The sequence below is a fragment of the Protopterus annectens genome, chromosome 10.part0 (genome assembly GCF_019279795.1).
Source record: "Protopterus annectens isolate FY-2018-M chromosome 10.part0, PAN1.0, whole genome shotgun sequence".
In the NCBI taxonomy this organism is placed as follows: domain Eukaryota; kingdom Metazoa; phylum Chordata; order Ceratodontiformes; family Protopteridae; genus Protopterus; species Protopterus annectens.
In genome coordinates, this window is record NC_056744.1 from 371,334,726 (window position 1) to 371,350,193 (window position 15,468).

Sequence of the window (15,468 nt, forward strand, 5' to 3'; positions counted from 1 at the left end):
CAAGGGCAGCTAGCCTACTACTTACCTATAAACCTGTGAACTAAGGGCAGCTAGCCTACTACTTACCTATAAACCTATGAACTAAGGGCAGCTAGCCTACTACTTGCCTATAAACCTGTGAACTAAGGGCAGCTATCCTACTACTTACCTATAAACCTATGAACTAAGGGCAGCTAGCCTACTACTTACCTATGAACCTGTGAACCAAGGGCAGCTAGCCTACTACTTACCTATAAAGTTGTGAACCAAGGGCAGCTAGCCTACTACTTACCTATAAACCTGTGAACCAAGGCCAGCTAGCCTACTACTTACCTATAAACCTGTGAACCAAGGGCAGCTAGCCTACTACTTACCTATAAACCTGTGAACCAAGGGCAGCTAACCTACTACTTACCTATGGACCTGTGAACCATGCTGATGTCATTATTACTGGACATATTTGGCCTTAGTTATAAGCCAACTAGGCAGTCACCTAGGGCGCCACTCTAGCAGGGGTGCTTTTGCAGTATTTATTTGGTGTAGGCAGACCAGGATGGGGGCACCAGGTAATGTGGTGGGGGAGCGCCATGGAGCCCTTTTGCCTAGGGTGCCAGTTGACCTAAGGCCACTCCTGTTACTAGCACTAGACAAACAATAGCCTCTGGACAGATATGTATTGAGTTTTCCTTTAAGGGCATAGCAATTAAAGTCAAATTATAATCACATACAAAAATACAGAGAAAGCACTGTTATTATCATAGCAGTGAAAGGGTAACAGTACCTCTTGTGTTGGAATCGAACCCAAAACCTCAGAAAAGACTGTGTCTCTCTGCGCGCTTCTATGATTCTAACAGTGCTTAAGCAGAGGGCTTTTGGTGTGTGTGTGTGTGTGTGTGTGTGTGTGTGTGTGTGTGTGTGTGTGTGTGTAAAATGAGTAAGTGCTCCATCTGCTGACTCCACTATGGGAGGTCTGCAGTGCAGAGATATTTATATGATGCTTTGTATTTTACTATAGGTGTGTAGAATTTTAACCTCATTTTCCTAGATACTCTCAACTCCCTCACCTCATCCAGGAGAATTAGAATCAAATCTAATTATGCCCCCTGGCTTTCTAAGGTAACCCGCACTCTTATGCACAGAAGAAATAGTGCTTGAAAAGCCTGGGCTAAAATCAAATCACCAGCCCTTTTCCCGAACTACAAAGAACTCAGGAACCAGGCCAAAAAGCAAATCAACAACTATAAAAAAATCCTACTACAACTACCCCCAAATTAACTAAAAATCAAACCCACATAAATTCTGGACCACCATCAACAAAATTCTCCAGCCAGGCTCCTCTTCCACACCCTTCCCTTTCCCAAATAACACCCCTCTAGAAACTGCTACCCTTCTCAATAATTATTTCATTGAAACTGTCCAAAAACTTACACTAACTAAGCACAACACAAGCACCCCTCCTACCCCATCCAATCCACTTAACAAAAACCTATTCAGCTTTCACCCTGTTCCCACTGACTATGTCAAATCACTTTTACTTAAGCTCAAACCCCGCTCACCTTCCTGTGACAATCTCCCACCTACCTTCCTCAAACTAGCTGCCAAATCGGGTCTATATTAGAACATCAAAGTTTCACAACTTCAAATGTTCTAATATCGACCCCTATTCAGCGAACGCTGAAAATAGCGAAGCTGCAGAAAACCAAATTTTTTCCAAGGGAAAGAATTTGGTTGTCCGTTTCTCTATTTTCAGCACTGTGGTGGAAAGTTACGGGTTGAGTTCAGGTAAGCGTGCAACTGTGTGGACGTGAGGGTTAGGGCGGGTTAGAGTTAGGGTGCGGGTCAGGTAAGTGTGCGATTGTGTGGATGTGAGGGTTAGCGCGGGTTAGGGAGTGGGTGAGTGTGCGATAGTGACGGACCTTAGGGTTAGGGTTTGGGTTAAGTTAAGTGGATAGTTAGTGGTGTATGTACAGTTTAGTGTAGGGTTAGATGCAAGATTTTAGGTGTATGTGTGTGGATTGCTGTTTGTTTGGTGTGCTTGTGTTGTGTGTATGTGTTTCGGAACAGCAAATTTTTTCCCTAGGAAAAAATTTGCTGTTTTGCATGTTCGATGTTGTCAGCGTTCGTTGAATAGGGGTCGATATTAGAACATTCGAAGTTGTGAAACTTCGATGTTCTAATATAGACCCTGCCAAATCCATAGCCTATCCTGTATCCCTGCTTATCAATAGATCAATTCTAGAAGCTACTGTCCCCAACATCTGGAAAACCTTCTTTACCATTCCACTACATAAAGGAGGTAACTCTACTGACCCATCCAACTACAGACCCATAGCCATCCTTTTCCCTCTATCTAAAATACTTGAAAAAATGCATTCACACTCAACTGCTAAACTTTCTCCTACAGGAAAACATTCTCACACCCACCCAACATGGCTTCTGACCAAACCACAGCACAGCTAAAACCTTCTTATCTTTCACTCATACTGTAGCTGAGGCCACAACCAACTTGTATCCTGTCTTTTCCTTGACTTCTCTATAGCCTTTGACACTGTCTCTCATCCTATCCTTTTGTCCATAGGTTCATAGTTCATAGTTTAGTACTATGCTAACTGCCCTTGTGAGCCATTTTAAGCCTAGCCAATTATCCCTTGTGAGACTCAAACCCTGCACCTTGTGTTTGTAAGGCAAATACCTTAGCTATTAAGCCACCCTCCCAACCCCTGGTGCTAAGGGAATCCAAACTTGCTAACTTCAGTCTTTCAGCTTCCTCCCTGTCTTGGTTCACCAGTTACCTCTCCAACAGGTTACAATCTGTCAAATAGCTCTCCTCCTGCTCTCCCTCTCTTCCTATCCCATCTGGTTTTTCCCAAGGTTCTATCCTCGGTCCCCTCCTGTTTAACATTTTCACAAATGAGCTTCACACAGCTTGCAAGCAATCCTCCCTAATTCAATATGCTGATTCCACTCTCATCTCTTTCTCCAGTAACATCTCAGAACGTCATGCTTATACCCAAGATACCTTCCTATCCATTGAAAAGTGGCTGTCCGATAATCAATTCATCTTAAACCCACAAAAAATTAAACTCCCGCTTTTTCTCCCTCACGCTCTCTCTCTCTCTCTCAGCACAAATCGACCTTTGTCATTACTTCCTCTAATAATACAATCATTCATCCTGAACCCCCACACTAAGTTCCTAGGTACCATCATTGATGATGAATTAAAATTTAACTTGCATATCCTTCAAAACATAAAAAACCATCAAAAACTCGGACTGCTGTATCAAAATAGAAGATTTCTAACGTCTAATGCTAGAATGTCCTTAGCTCATGCTTTGCTTCTCCCCTCCCTTCTCTACACTGCACCAGTCCTAACTAACATACAGTCTACAACCCTATCCAGACTACAACAAACATACCACAAAATAGCTAGATTTGTCACTAACTGTCCTTACAACTCCCACCAGTGCCTGGCTCTCAACTCTATCCACTGGCTGCAGCTCCCCCAACAGCTCCTCCTATCCCAGCTTCAAATCGCTCACTCTGCAGTTTACAAACCTTCCCCCTGCCCTTCCCCCTCCACCATGGTATCATCTTACACTCCTAATCGTACTCTCTGCACCTCTAGCCAACAACTCCTTGACACTTACCAACAACACAAAAATGTTGGTAAGCTACTTTACAAATTTACTATAGCCCAAGCTTGGAACAAACTCTATGCTCTTATTAGATCCATTCCACATCCTAAACACTTCAAAAAAGAACTTAAACATCACCTACTAAACAACAAGTCTTGCCCCTGTAATGACCCCACCTAACCTGCTACACTGATAAATTCAACATAACCTTAGTGTTGTACTCCAACCTCACTATTTACTAAAACACCTGTTAGTTTACCTCCCCTTTTTCACATAGTCCATCTACAAATTGCACCCTTACCTTACTACTTCACCACATGTACCTATGTAAATACTCCTCTCTCATGTCTAAATACCTCTCTCTATTACTTAACGCACTATATCAATAGCTCTCTCTATTACTTAACGCACTATATCAATAGCTCTCTCTATTACTTAACGCACTATATCAATAGCTCTCTCTATTACTTAACGCACTATATCAATAGCTCTCTCTATTACTTAACGCACTATATCAATAGCTCTCTCTATTACTTAACGCACTATATCAATAGCTCTCTCTATTACTTAACGCACTATATCAATAGCTCTCTATTACTTAACGCACTATATCAATAGCTCTCTCTATTACTTAATGCACTATATCAATAGCTCTCTCTATGTAAGGTCAACTGCTGCTTATTTTTTCATTGTATAAAAAAAAAGTCATGGCTGTTATACCTCACAGTAGTATTAACATTAAATTATGCATTGTAAATTTCTTTATATTGGAGTGTAAATTTTATGTACCTTAAATTGTCTGTATTGGAGCTTTTCTCCTCGGGTCTCCACTGAAAAGTTGGACTAACTCAGTTAACAAATGTCAAAAATAAAATAAAAAAATAAAATATAGCTAGTGCACTTTGTGACAGCCATTTTATCAAAGCAACTATTTTGGTTCAGAGGTAAGTTACTAAACATGTGGCCCAGGACCCCATTGCAGGGCCTACTTCAATCTCCCAGTTGCCTGAAAGCGTTATCTGGTTAAGTAACTTGCTCAAAGTCACAAAGTAAGCCAAAATAATCTGAGGGAAGCAAACCCTGGACAATGGGAAGCACTTTATTAGCATCTCATAGCTTTATTCCTCTGCTATAATAGGAGCTCTTCATGTTCTCTGTTTCTTATTTTCTCTCATAGGCTTTAATTTGTACTTCACAAGCTTTCCTTCTTAAGAAAAAATGCTTGAATATGTCCTGACCTTTAAATATTGTATTAAACAAAATCATTTAAAACCATGCAATATTGCTCACATTAAATAATTCTGAATTATTCTGCATGTTTCCTGTGATATATATATATATATTTTACTTATTTATTTATATAGTCCATTTGACTTGGATAGAAGATTTGTACACAAAAGGTGGTTTTAACATTTTTTTTTATATGCAATTTCTACTCATATATGCAATTTTAACAAATTGCCACTAGATGGCATTCACTATGGTGGATTTATTGGTCTTTTTAATGTGTCCTTGAAGGTTTTAAAAGTTTTATATGTTTTAACCATACTAAAAAGATTTATAAAATATTCTGTAAACAAAGGTTTCAAAGTGAATACCAATGTGGTTAATTTAAACACATTTAGAATCAACAGAAGAAAATGTTTGTTTTAAAATGGGGTTGAACTTTTTTTACTTCTGTTTTCTCCTACTCCTGTTTTGAATTTTACTAATTGATATACTAAATTGAATCACTTAATTAACTAGAAGGATATAAAAAGCAAAGTTAGAATGTAGTAATTTATCTGATGAAGTCTGTAATAGGACGAAAACGTATGGAAAGAACAGCGTTTATGCCTTTTCTTGTGGTGGATATTTATTCTTGTTCCAGTTCGTTACTTGTGTCTTGTCAGCGTTTTGTAAGTGGAGTGAGCAAATAAAACTGTGTTTTAACTGAAGACCTCCAGTATTTCCATCTACTTTTTGGATTATTTGTGACTTTGCGCATTTTTATTCATTCTGGGTTTGAGTTTGTGAACAGCGCCATGGAAATACAGGAAGTTCCTGTCAATGGGCAACAGGAAGATATCGGCTTAACACGTAAACTAGTAGGACAGCTCACTGAACTAATTAATCTCCTCACACCAGTGGCTTCTTCTTTCTTGGCTACACAGAATCCGAGGAATGGCAATGGATGTTCGGGGACCGAAGGGTCGTATACAAAGAAAAGAAAAACTACGGAAACAAACGCGATTGAACCAATAGGCGCATCTAAAGGCACCGGTTCAGCTGAGGGCGAGGAAGAAAGCAGTTTTAATGCAGCAGACACCCCAGGCCTGCTGAAAGAAGCCGGTCAAGGAGAAATTAGTTCTACTTTAAGCAAAGACAAACGAGCCTTTCAAATTCAAGGCTCACACAAAAACAAAGGTACTGTCTCTAACTGTCCTGACTTAAATGGCTGGTTAAAACGCCAAATTGTTTTTGACAAAAATGTGGATTATAACGCTGGCAATCAAAATGACTTTACATATAAGGACAATGTTAACAATTTGTATAAAATGATGAACAAATATAGAGCTTTAAATGTAGAAAATACCTACTTGAGAGAATGCATTTTAAAAGAAATTGTACCAAAAGGTTTACGTTTCTATAAATATCCCAACAGTGTTATTCCTGGGTCAAACTTTCATTTAGAATTGTTGGATCTATTTAATAAAAGTGGACTTGAAATGCTAAGACTGATGGTTAAAGAAAATAACAGGGTACAAGAAGATTTATTAATAGAGATAGAGGCTTTGGATAAAAAAATCACTAATGACCTGTTATTTTCTATGGAAGATGAGAAAGCCAAATATTATAGTATGAGAAAAGATATAGACAAAAATATAGAGGATTTAATTCAGAGGAAACAGAAAAAGATGGAGCGTGATATGAATGATTATAAATGCAATATTAGCTATCCTAATCCACACCCTAGAAATAGGGGTAGAGGTGGTACTGATCAAGGTAGTAACCTACCAGGCAGGGACACTATAGACCATGTAGAGACACAAGAAGACCACATTTTTAATGAAGAAGAATTTCCTCCTTTGAGGAGGTCAGAGAGAATTTTTAACAAATATGGAGATAGGGAAGGAAATTTTTGGAGGGGGGGGAGAAGAGGGAGAGGGAGGGGGAGGGGGAATTATTATTGATACCCCATGAATCCCCACCAACCCCCCACCCCCCATTGAGAGATGAAATATCCAAAGAAGGAAACAAATGGACTTATAATTGTTTTAATATTTACAACTTCAGCCCCATTCAACTTGAAAAGGGGCACTTTAGTTTACTTTCGAAAGGTTTGAAATACATTCCTTCTACTAAAGGAAATGTAGTGAAATCACTTTTAGATTTGAAAATTTTCCTTAGGAAGGTAAACTTTAAAATTTAGTTTCAGAATCAAGGAAAAACGAATGATTTAACCCTAAGACGGAGGTCTACATATAACCCACCCCTACATCCTCAAATAAAGAATTTAGAAAAAATAATAGAGAAAGAAATCAGGAAAGTTGAACATAAAACTTTATATGACAACAATTTAAACCAAAAGGAAAAGGATATTTTAAATAACTTGAGGAGGGATACTAACATAAGAGTTATGAAGCCTGACAAAGGGGGAGGTATTGTCATGATGGAAAGTATTGATTATGAATCAAGAATGTATAAAATACTATGGGATGTAAATAAATACGAATCAGTATCAAAAAATGAAATTAACATTGCCTACAATAGGATTGATACAAATTTGTATGATATGTTGATGGATGGCCTTATAAATCATGAAACCTATAATTTTTTAAAAGTAGACAAGCCTAGAGTTCCGGCCATCTTTGGGATCCCCAAAATTCATAAGAATGAAAGGGATCCCCCTTTGAGACCCATTGTGGCTGCTAATGGATCTAAAACTAACGCCTTAGCCAAGTACGTAGATAACAAGTGTAAAAAAATCTGGCTTGATAAAACCCATATTTTAAAAGACTCATGGGACCTACTACACACTATGAGAGATATCACAGAAATAGATGACCTCCTCTTTGTAACTATTGATGTAATAGACCTTTTCCCATCCATCCCACATGATTTAGGTTTGGAAATGTTCGAGGAAGTAGTTTTAGAAAGTGGAAATATAACACAGAATGATAAGATAACCAGTAAATGGCTTATGGAGATTATTCTCAATAACAATTTCCTGTTCTTTAATGGAGAATTTTTTAGACAAACCAAAGGGGTGGCAATGGGGGCGGCTTGTGCCCCCACATATGCAAATGTTGTACTATCCAAATGGGAAGAAAACTGTGTTTTGAAAAGTGAATATAAACAATTTTTCACCATCTACCGTAGGTTTCTGGATGACATAATTATTTTTTGGAATGGGGGGGAAGACAAACTTAATGATTTTTTAAAATATCTTAATAACACTTGTAGTTTTTTTAAATTTACATATAAGGTGACACATAACCTGGTGCAATATCTTGATTTAGAAATATACAAAGAACAAGGACATCTAGAAACTAAAATATATAGGAAAGCCACCTATTGTAATTCCTTCCTCCACTTTGATAGTGCCCATCCTATACACGTAAAAAAGAATATAATTAAAGGGCAGTACGTGAGAGGAAGTAGAATGACCAGTAAGAACCAGGACTTTGTTTTGGAATGTGAGTTATTGGAAAAAATGTTTAAAGAAAGGGGCTATCCAATCAATTTCATAAAGGGAATTAGAGAAGAAGTAGTTCTAGGTAGGGAAGTGAAATTTGCACCTATAATCAAAAAAGTGGACGGTAATTACAATTTAATAGGTACAAGTAAAGAAAATGAATTTGAAAACTTCGAACTAGCATTGATTTTGGAATATAACATAGTTAACAATAAAATAAGAAATATTTTTAAAAAAGAATGGGACAGATTTACAGAACTAACAGATTTAGATTTAGGAAACCATGATATGCCCAAGATAATATATAAAAATTCCTCAAGTATAAAAAACCTATTAGAAAACAAATATACCCTGGGGTCACAGGATAGAAGAAGAAAAGGCACATATAAATGTGGTAGGTGTGCCCAATGTGTAAATATTTCTAATAGTAACACTATTCATATAAATAGTAGAAACAAAGTTATAACTAATGATAAGAACTTCTATAACTGTGACTCCTCAGGCTTGGTATATTTAAGTATGTGTAATGAATGCCAAGCTTTTTATATAGGGAAAACTGAGAGGAAATTAAAAAGAAGAATATTTGAACATTTAAATGATATAAAAAACTGTAAAGAAACAAATGCTTTATACAAACACAGTAAAAATTGTGAAAAATCTAGTTTCAAGTTTACAGTTTTAGAACACACAGAAAGGGATATACGTGGGGGACCCTGGGAAGAAAGGTTAGAATACCGTGAACTATGGTGGCAGATGTCCTTGGAAGCATATAAATTTCCAGGTTTAAATGAACATATAAGTATAGCACCACTTTTAAAACTAAGAGCAGTTAAGCTATGAGATGGGTCCATGATATATGTATACTTTTTTAAAAAATTTTAAATGATTATTATTTATAAAGTGATTTTCATATTCTTCTCCTTTTACTTCTTTATAACTTATATTTAATATTATAATGAATTCAACCTGTCATCCAGACAACTACTTTTTTAGGGAGAGACATTCAACAACAATATCTACTAATGTATTTATTTATTTATATATTTATATATGTATTTATTCATTTTTTACTTATTTATTTATTTATATAGTCCATTTGACTTGGATAGAAGATTTGTACACAAAAGGTGGTTTTAACATTTTTTTTTATATGCAATTTCTACTCATATATGCAATTTTAACAAATTGCCACTAGATGGCATTCACTATGGTGGATTTATTGGTCTTTTTAATGTGTCCTTGAAGGTTTTAAAAGTTTTATATGTTTTAACCATACTAAAAAGATTTATAAAATATTCTGTAAACAAAGGTTTCAAAGTGAATACCAATGTGGTTAATTTAAACACATTTAGAATCAACAGAAGAAAATGTTTGTTTTAAAATGGGGTTGAACTTTTTTTACTTCTGTTTTCTCCTACTCCTGTTTTGAATTTTACTAATTGATATACTAAATTGAATCAATTAATTAACTAGAAGGATATAAAAAGCAAAGTTAGAATGTAGTAATTTATCTGATGAAGTCTGTAATAGGACGAAAACGTATGGAAAGAACAGCGTTTATGCCTTTTCTTGTGGTGGATATTTATTCTTGTTCCAGTTCGTTACTTGTGTCTTGTCAGCGTTTTGTAAGTGGAGTGAGCAAATAAAACTGTGTTTTAACTGAAGACCTCCAGTATTTCCATCTACTTTTTGGATTATTTCCTGTGATATATTCCATAATGGGATATATGCAGTTGCACTATTCTTGGGAATTTGGCTGCCCTGCCAATAAACTTTTAGTTAAGCTTTTTCTCAGAGCAGATCTCGGGTAAATTTTGTTTTGTCATTTAAAAAATGTACCCCCTTCTAGGCTTTCCCAAAAGGTTACACACTCATCCGTCATATAAGTAGATGTTGTTCTTAGTCGTTTTAAGACACATCTATATCGCCCATCCTAAAAGAAGGTGAAACATATTTTTCAAGAGCATAAATGAAACTAAAAGAGTATAAATAAGTAAGTAAGCAAAGTAAATAAATGTGTAAAAAGTGATATATGCATTAATGTGAGTATCAGAGTCTCAGCAGTCGTAACCAGTTACTCTAAGTTTTGTTAAACGTAAAGTGGACAGGGTTGAAAGTTGCCAATTTCAGTTTGCTATCATTCATCTCTACACTCACTGCTCTCCAGAAGAAATCGCTACCAGTGCAGTCTCTGTTGGACTGGTGACAATGATTCCTTTTTGTGTGATTTTCTGTCGTTTCATGACTGTTCTTCTGCTGTTTAGGTAGGAGGTGCGTGGGGGGGGTGCAGAGGGCCCTACTGCACTGCAACAAAGTGTGCGTTTTTCCCTCAGGGGTTCAACCAGCTGCAACTTATTTGGTCCAGCTGAAGCTCAACGAGTTTTAACTCATGGAAAATACAGAACCACCTCACATTCACTGCGCACTCATGTTTATTGATGGGAAAATTAGAAAGCTGGGAGTTCTATCTCCAAACCAAGTTCTTGGATTCATGTTTCAGTACTGACACTGCTTTCCAGAATTAGAGGAGTGGTTCTGACCAAAAGATAAAATGTTAAAATTAAGCGTCATTTTCTTTTGGTGGTGGTAATTTAGGTGCATATTAAAGATACCACGTTACCTATCAAAAGGAGTAGGACAGTTTCCCATTGTCCTGGACAACTTTATACTCTAGTAAATGTAAATGCTACTTTATATCTCCCTTCAAAATAGACTGAATGCTATATCAAACTAACCTGTCGATCAAACGTACATAAATAATTCAAATAAAACTTGAAAGCATATATTGCATCTTTAATTCTGTTTTTAGGATGTGCCACAAATAAAAGGGTAGTTATTTTAGGGGAAGGTGGCAGCACAGGGGTTTGGTGGGCAAATAATACATTTTTTTTATTATCCATTTGGAGGAGTCACCAGTCTGGAAGCTGGTATGCACTTTCAAAAATCCTGGCTACACCTTTGACAAGCTTTTTTTCTGCCAAGAACTAGGTATTTGGTCTGTGCCTTGATTATTTTATTTTTCACTCGGATGAAGCAAACATATATATGTCCATATCTCTGTATGAAAAAAATATGAAGACCAGGCAGATGGGTCTTCAAAACTGAAACAGAATATGTAGTTTGTATTAGAGGAAGTGTTTTAGTACCATATCTCAAAAGTTCAGCTGTATCCCATATTTAAGTCATTTACTGTACGGCATGATTCACTGAACATCTTCCTGTTTTAGACAACTTTTAGTTGTTTAGTGTGTTCATAATTATAAAAATGTTTCCTACAAGATCACATCCTTGTTTATGTTCCTGTTTTATTATATGTCCTGTAAATAACTTTTCATAAATGTACTGAAAAGTTCAAATGGAAATAAAACCTACTTGCCTCCATAAAACAGACAGAATGATTAAATTATTACAAAGAAACAGAATGATATTATGGTATTACTTGGTATTTTTCCACGTCTACAAAAAATTATTTGAATGTTGAGCTTTTAAAACTATTTAATTAAAATCTGAATTCATTTGCACACACATTTTTAATACAGTGAAATTCTGTGCAATATGGCTTGCTGCTGTACAAAGTATTACTATAGTGATAGTTTTTATTTACATTATAAAAAAAAATATGCCACATGCAGACACCATCAGAAAAATAGTGACTATCACATCATGTGCTATGCAATCCTTGTTTTAACTCATTACAGCCAAGTGACGCCTTCAGGAATTTCTGCAGTTACCCCCTACTGCGTCTCTCTAGGCATCAAATATTGCTTGTTTATATTTGCGTTAATAATTCCAAAACCATGCCATATACAAGGTATGAGAATATATTATCTTGAAGCATAACATGATGGCAAACACAAATGTATTGATATTTTACCCCTGTCAGTGAGTATTTCTTACAACTGTAAGGTGATAAGTTCATTTTTTAAAGGTTCAAGCCACACCCACTGGGAGTTAAAGGTACACAACCAAAACAGCTGTACTGAAGGGAATGAGTTAAGGTGTTAGCTTTTATGAGTGACAAACGGACAGGTGCACATAAGCAGAGGCATAGTTTACTTTTTAATCTGTGCTTAAAGAGACATTCCTACAGTGTATTTTGAAGAATGGGGATGTTAGCTAACACAAAGCAAGTCATTTCCTGAACTTGTTGCACCATAGTCAGCGTTTCTTCCCACAACCAAAAGGGAACAGACTGATTTTAAGAGAGACAACAGGGAGGGGCAGGTTTACAGAGTAGAACACAACTGCATTTGAACATTGTTAGCCATCATTGGAACTATGTCCCTTGTAGAGACCATTGCACTCTGGGACGAAGCTGTTGCCGCTGCTGATAAGAAGGACTGGAAAGCTGCCTTGAAGTTATTCACAGCTGTTCATGACCCAAATTCCAAAATATGCTTCAACATTGGCTGTTTGCATCTTGTGCTTGGAGACCTGGATGAAGCTGAAAGGGTGAGACAACATTTTTATAGTATAGGATGGCAGATTTGTTTTTTTCATTTTTGTGGGTTCAGTATTACAGTTAATCAGCATACTGCTTTAAAATATTTATCACCCAGAGCAAATATTGCAAGGCTTAAAAGTAGCTGTTATTTCATTTATTTACATCTGAAGACTATATTTTAACTGCATTAGATAAAACATCTCTTTCACATTTGACAAAGAAGTATAAATCAAATTATGAAAAGCCAATAAAAAGCAGGATGGGCCACAAGGCTGTATATTGTTAGATGTCATTGTATTTATCTGGTATTGATTTATCTGGTATTGATCACGTAATAATGTCGGCTAGGCACATAAAATTTTGACCTAGAAGGCATCAGATGCTTGCATGACTTTGTTGGAGTTTTAGGGGTTCATATCTTGTTTTCTACATATTACTTGCAATTAGTGTTGCTGTTATGACATGCTGATATGCTTTCTGCCTTTGTCTAAAAGTGCTCATGTCTAGCTTTGAATTTAGTCTTACTTGCTTCTAAAAGGCTCTGCAAGCTATTTTTTTATAAATAAATTAAATGTTTGTTTTCTGTTTGACTGTCTTTGTTGTAAATTGCCTATAATATATTTTCTGAGATGTAATTTCATAATTACACAGTGGAATCGGATGTAATTTAAGTAAAAAATCTGTGTGGAATTGAGACAATGACGTAATGTTAGGATAATTACATTGCTCCAACGATAACACAGAATATTTCTTCTACACTGTTTAATCAGATTAACATACACATACATGTATGCATGCACACACACACACACACACACACACACACACACACTTTTCTGAAGCTTTTCTATGATTGGCATAAACAGATTTGTGGATTTTAAACATCATAGATTGTCTTTCGTCTCATTTGGCCAAGTGTATGACCAACAGCTGTTGTAAAAATGCTTATATGTGTCTCTAAATGTATTTTATGAGTTTCTTTAAAATTTGTTATCAACTTTACCTTTTATGCATTGATATATTGATATTTAATGTATACCAACCTCTTTGGCTAAAGACACGATCTGCATGTACATCAAATGATATCTTACAGCTTGTCTTTTTATGTGACTGTAACCATTACCTGGCTCTAAACGTGTCTCTGCTTAACTGAGAACTAGTTTCACAAGCACATGAGACTACATTTAATACTTTAATTAGTTCTAAACGCATGTTGTGCTTTGCATTAGCTGCATTCCATGCTTAGCTCTCAGTGCTTGATTCAAACATTGCATGGTACCATGTTCAAGAATAGGACAGAGACCGCAGATAACTATTATACAATGACCCCACATTAATATTCCAAAACGTGCATGCTGATTGGTCAGTGTGCCCATTGTAAATCCCACAATATACCAACAGCAAAAAGGTCTGGTCGCCTGGACTTTTTTCCGTTGGTATAAAGTCCTCAAAATATATTTTTTTTGAAAGAAAAAAAACAGAGCAACGAAGACTTTCTTTTCTCCGTTGCTTCCGTTTCAAAGCATTGATGTACTGGGTATGTGTGAGACGCAAGTCCCATACGCATGCTCAGTACATCAAAACAAGAAAGCAGTGTACCACAACCAGTGGAAGAACAGTAATGTGCCATTATACAAAGACATTATTTAAGAAAAGTAAATAATGTCATTGTATAATAGCAATAACCGACTCCGTGGTTGTGGTATATTGAAATCTACCCACGGTTGCTTTATTTAATCACTCAGGCTTTGCCCTTGTGATTAAACCACACCAACCATGGGTAAATCTTCAAGATACCACACCAAGTCGTCGGTTATTGCTTTATTAACATATATCATGTTCATATGTAAAACTGCCCTACATTTGATTATCAATGCATTGTGTAAATGGCACTTAACACTCCTCCTGTTAAATATTGAGTATACTGCTTGCCTTTAGACAGGTACAAGCCATCACATTAATGTACCATATGTATGACTCTGAGATCATGCTGATTCTGAATGCATGTTGTATATATTTGCACAAGTGCTCATGTCTAGCTTTGAATAGGTACTGTTTCTGGCTTTTAGAAAAAAAGTGTTTGATTCTGAATGTGATCCTTTCTTGATTCTAAAGATGCTTGGCTATAAAACTAGCCAGTCTTTTTCTTTTAATATTACTCACACTTTTCTCAGAATAAATCCTAGGACAGACTGATAATATTTCCTGTACTTATATCGGCATGGGCCTGTACCTCTAACTATACCTTATGGCTGATGCTGTGTTTGCATGCATTTGGTCAGAATAAGTGTATGCCTGCCTCGGAATGTGTTTCCTACCTGAAGTAATACAAGACGCATAACATTGGGTATACCATATTTGTCTTGGAAAGTATTTAATCAGTCTTTGACTGTTAATGTTTCCAGTATGAAGCTTTAAATGTACTTTATCTTAAATTCTGCGTTGTTAAACTATGTTAAATTCTAAACGTGCAGTTTGAGGTGTATTCTTTTAAGTTTTAATATTATATTAAGCTTTAGACATAACTCATGTTATACCATAGCCTAAAATCACCATTTCCTTACTAGGTCCCAACTCAGTCTAATAGTGTTATACGTGCTTTATTCAACAGCTCTTGTCCCACATCCTGCTTCTAAATCCAATCTGTTCTTCCTATCTCCCTTTTTTCATTACTAACTTCCTTTTTCTTCCTTCCTCATATTTCTTTAACCATTTTGTATATATTGTAAATA

At 36.1% G+C, this 15,468-nt stretch overlaps 2 protein-coding genes across 4 annotated transcripts in view; one reads left to right on the forward strand and one right to left on the reverse strand.

Annotated features, from left to right (window-relative positions):
• The window catches only part of LOC122813140 (nmrA-like family domain-containing protein 1), a 918,981-nt gene that overhangs the window by 178,122 nt on the left and 725,391 nt on the right, over positions 1-15,468 (reverse strand). The gene's annotated exons all lie outside the window — the stretch shown is intronic.
• The window catches only part of NCF2 (neutrophil cytosolic factor 2), a 612,590-nt gene continuing 609,534 nt past the window's right edge, over positions 12,413-15,468 (forward strand). The window contains exon 1 of the mRNA XM_044085286.1: positions 12,413-12,744. Coding sequence (XP_043941221.1) covers positions 12,571-12,744 — 174 coding nt within the window. The 5' untranslated portion in view covers positions 12,413-12,570. The remainder of the gene's footprint in view (positions 12,745-15,468) is intronic.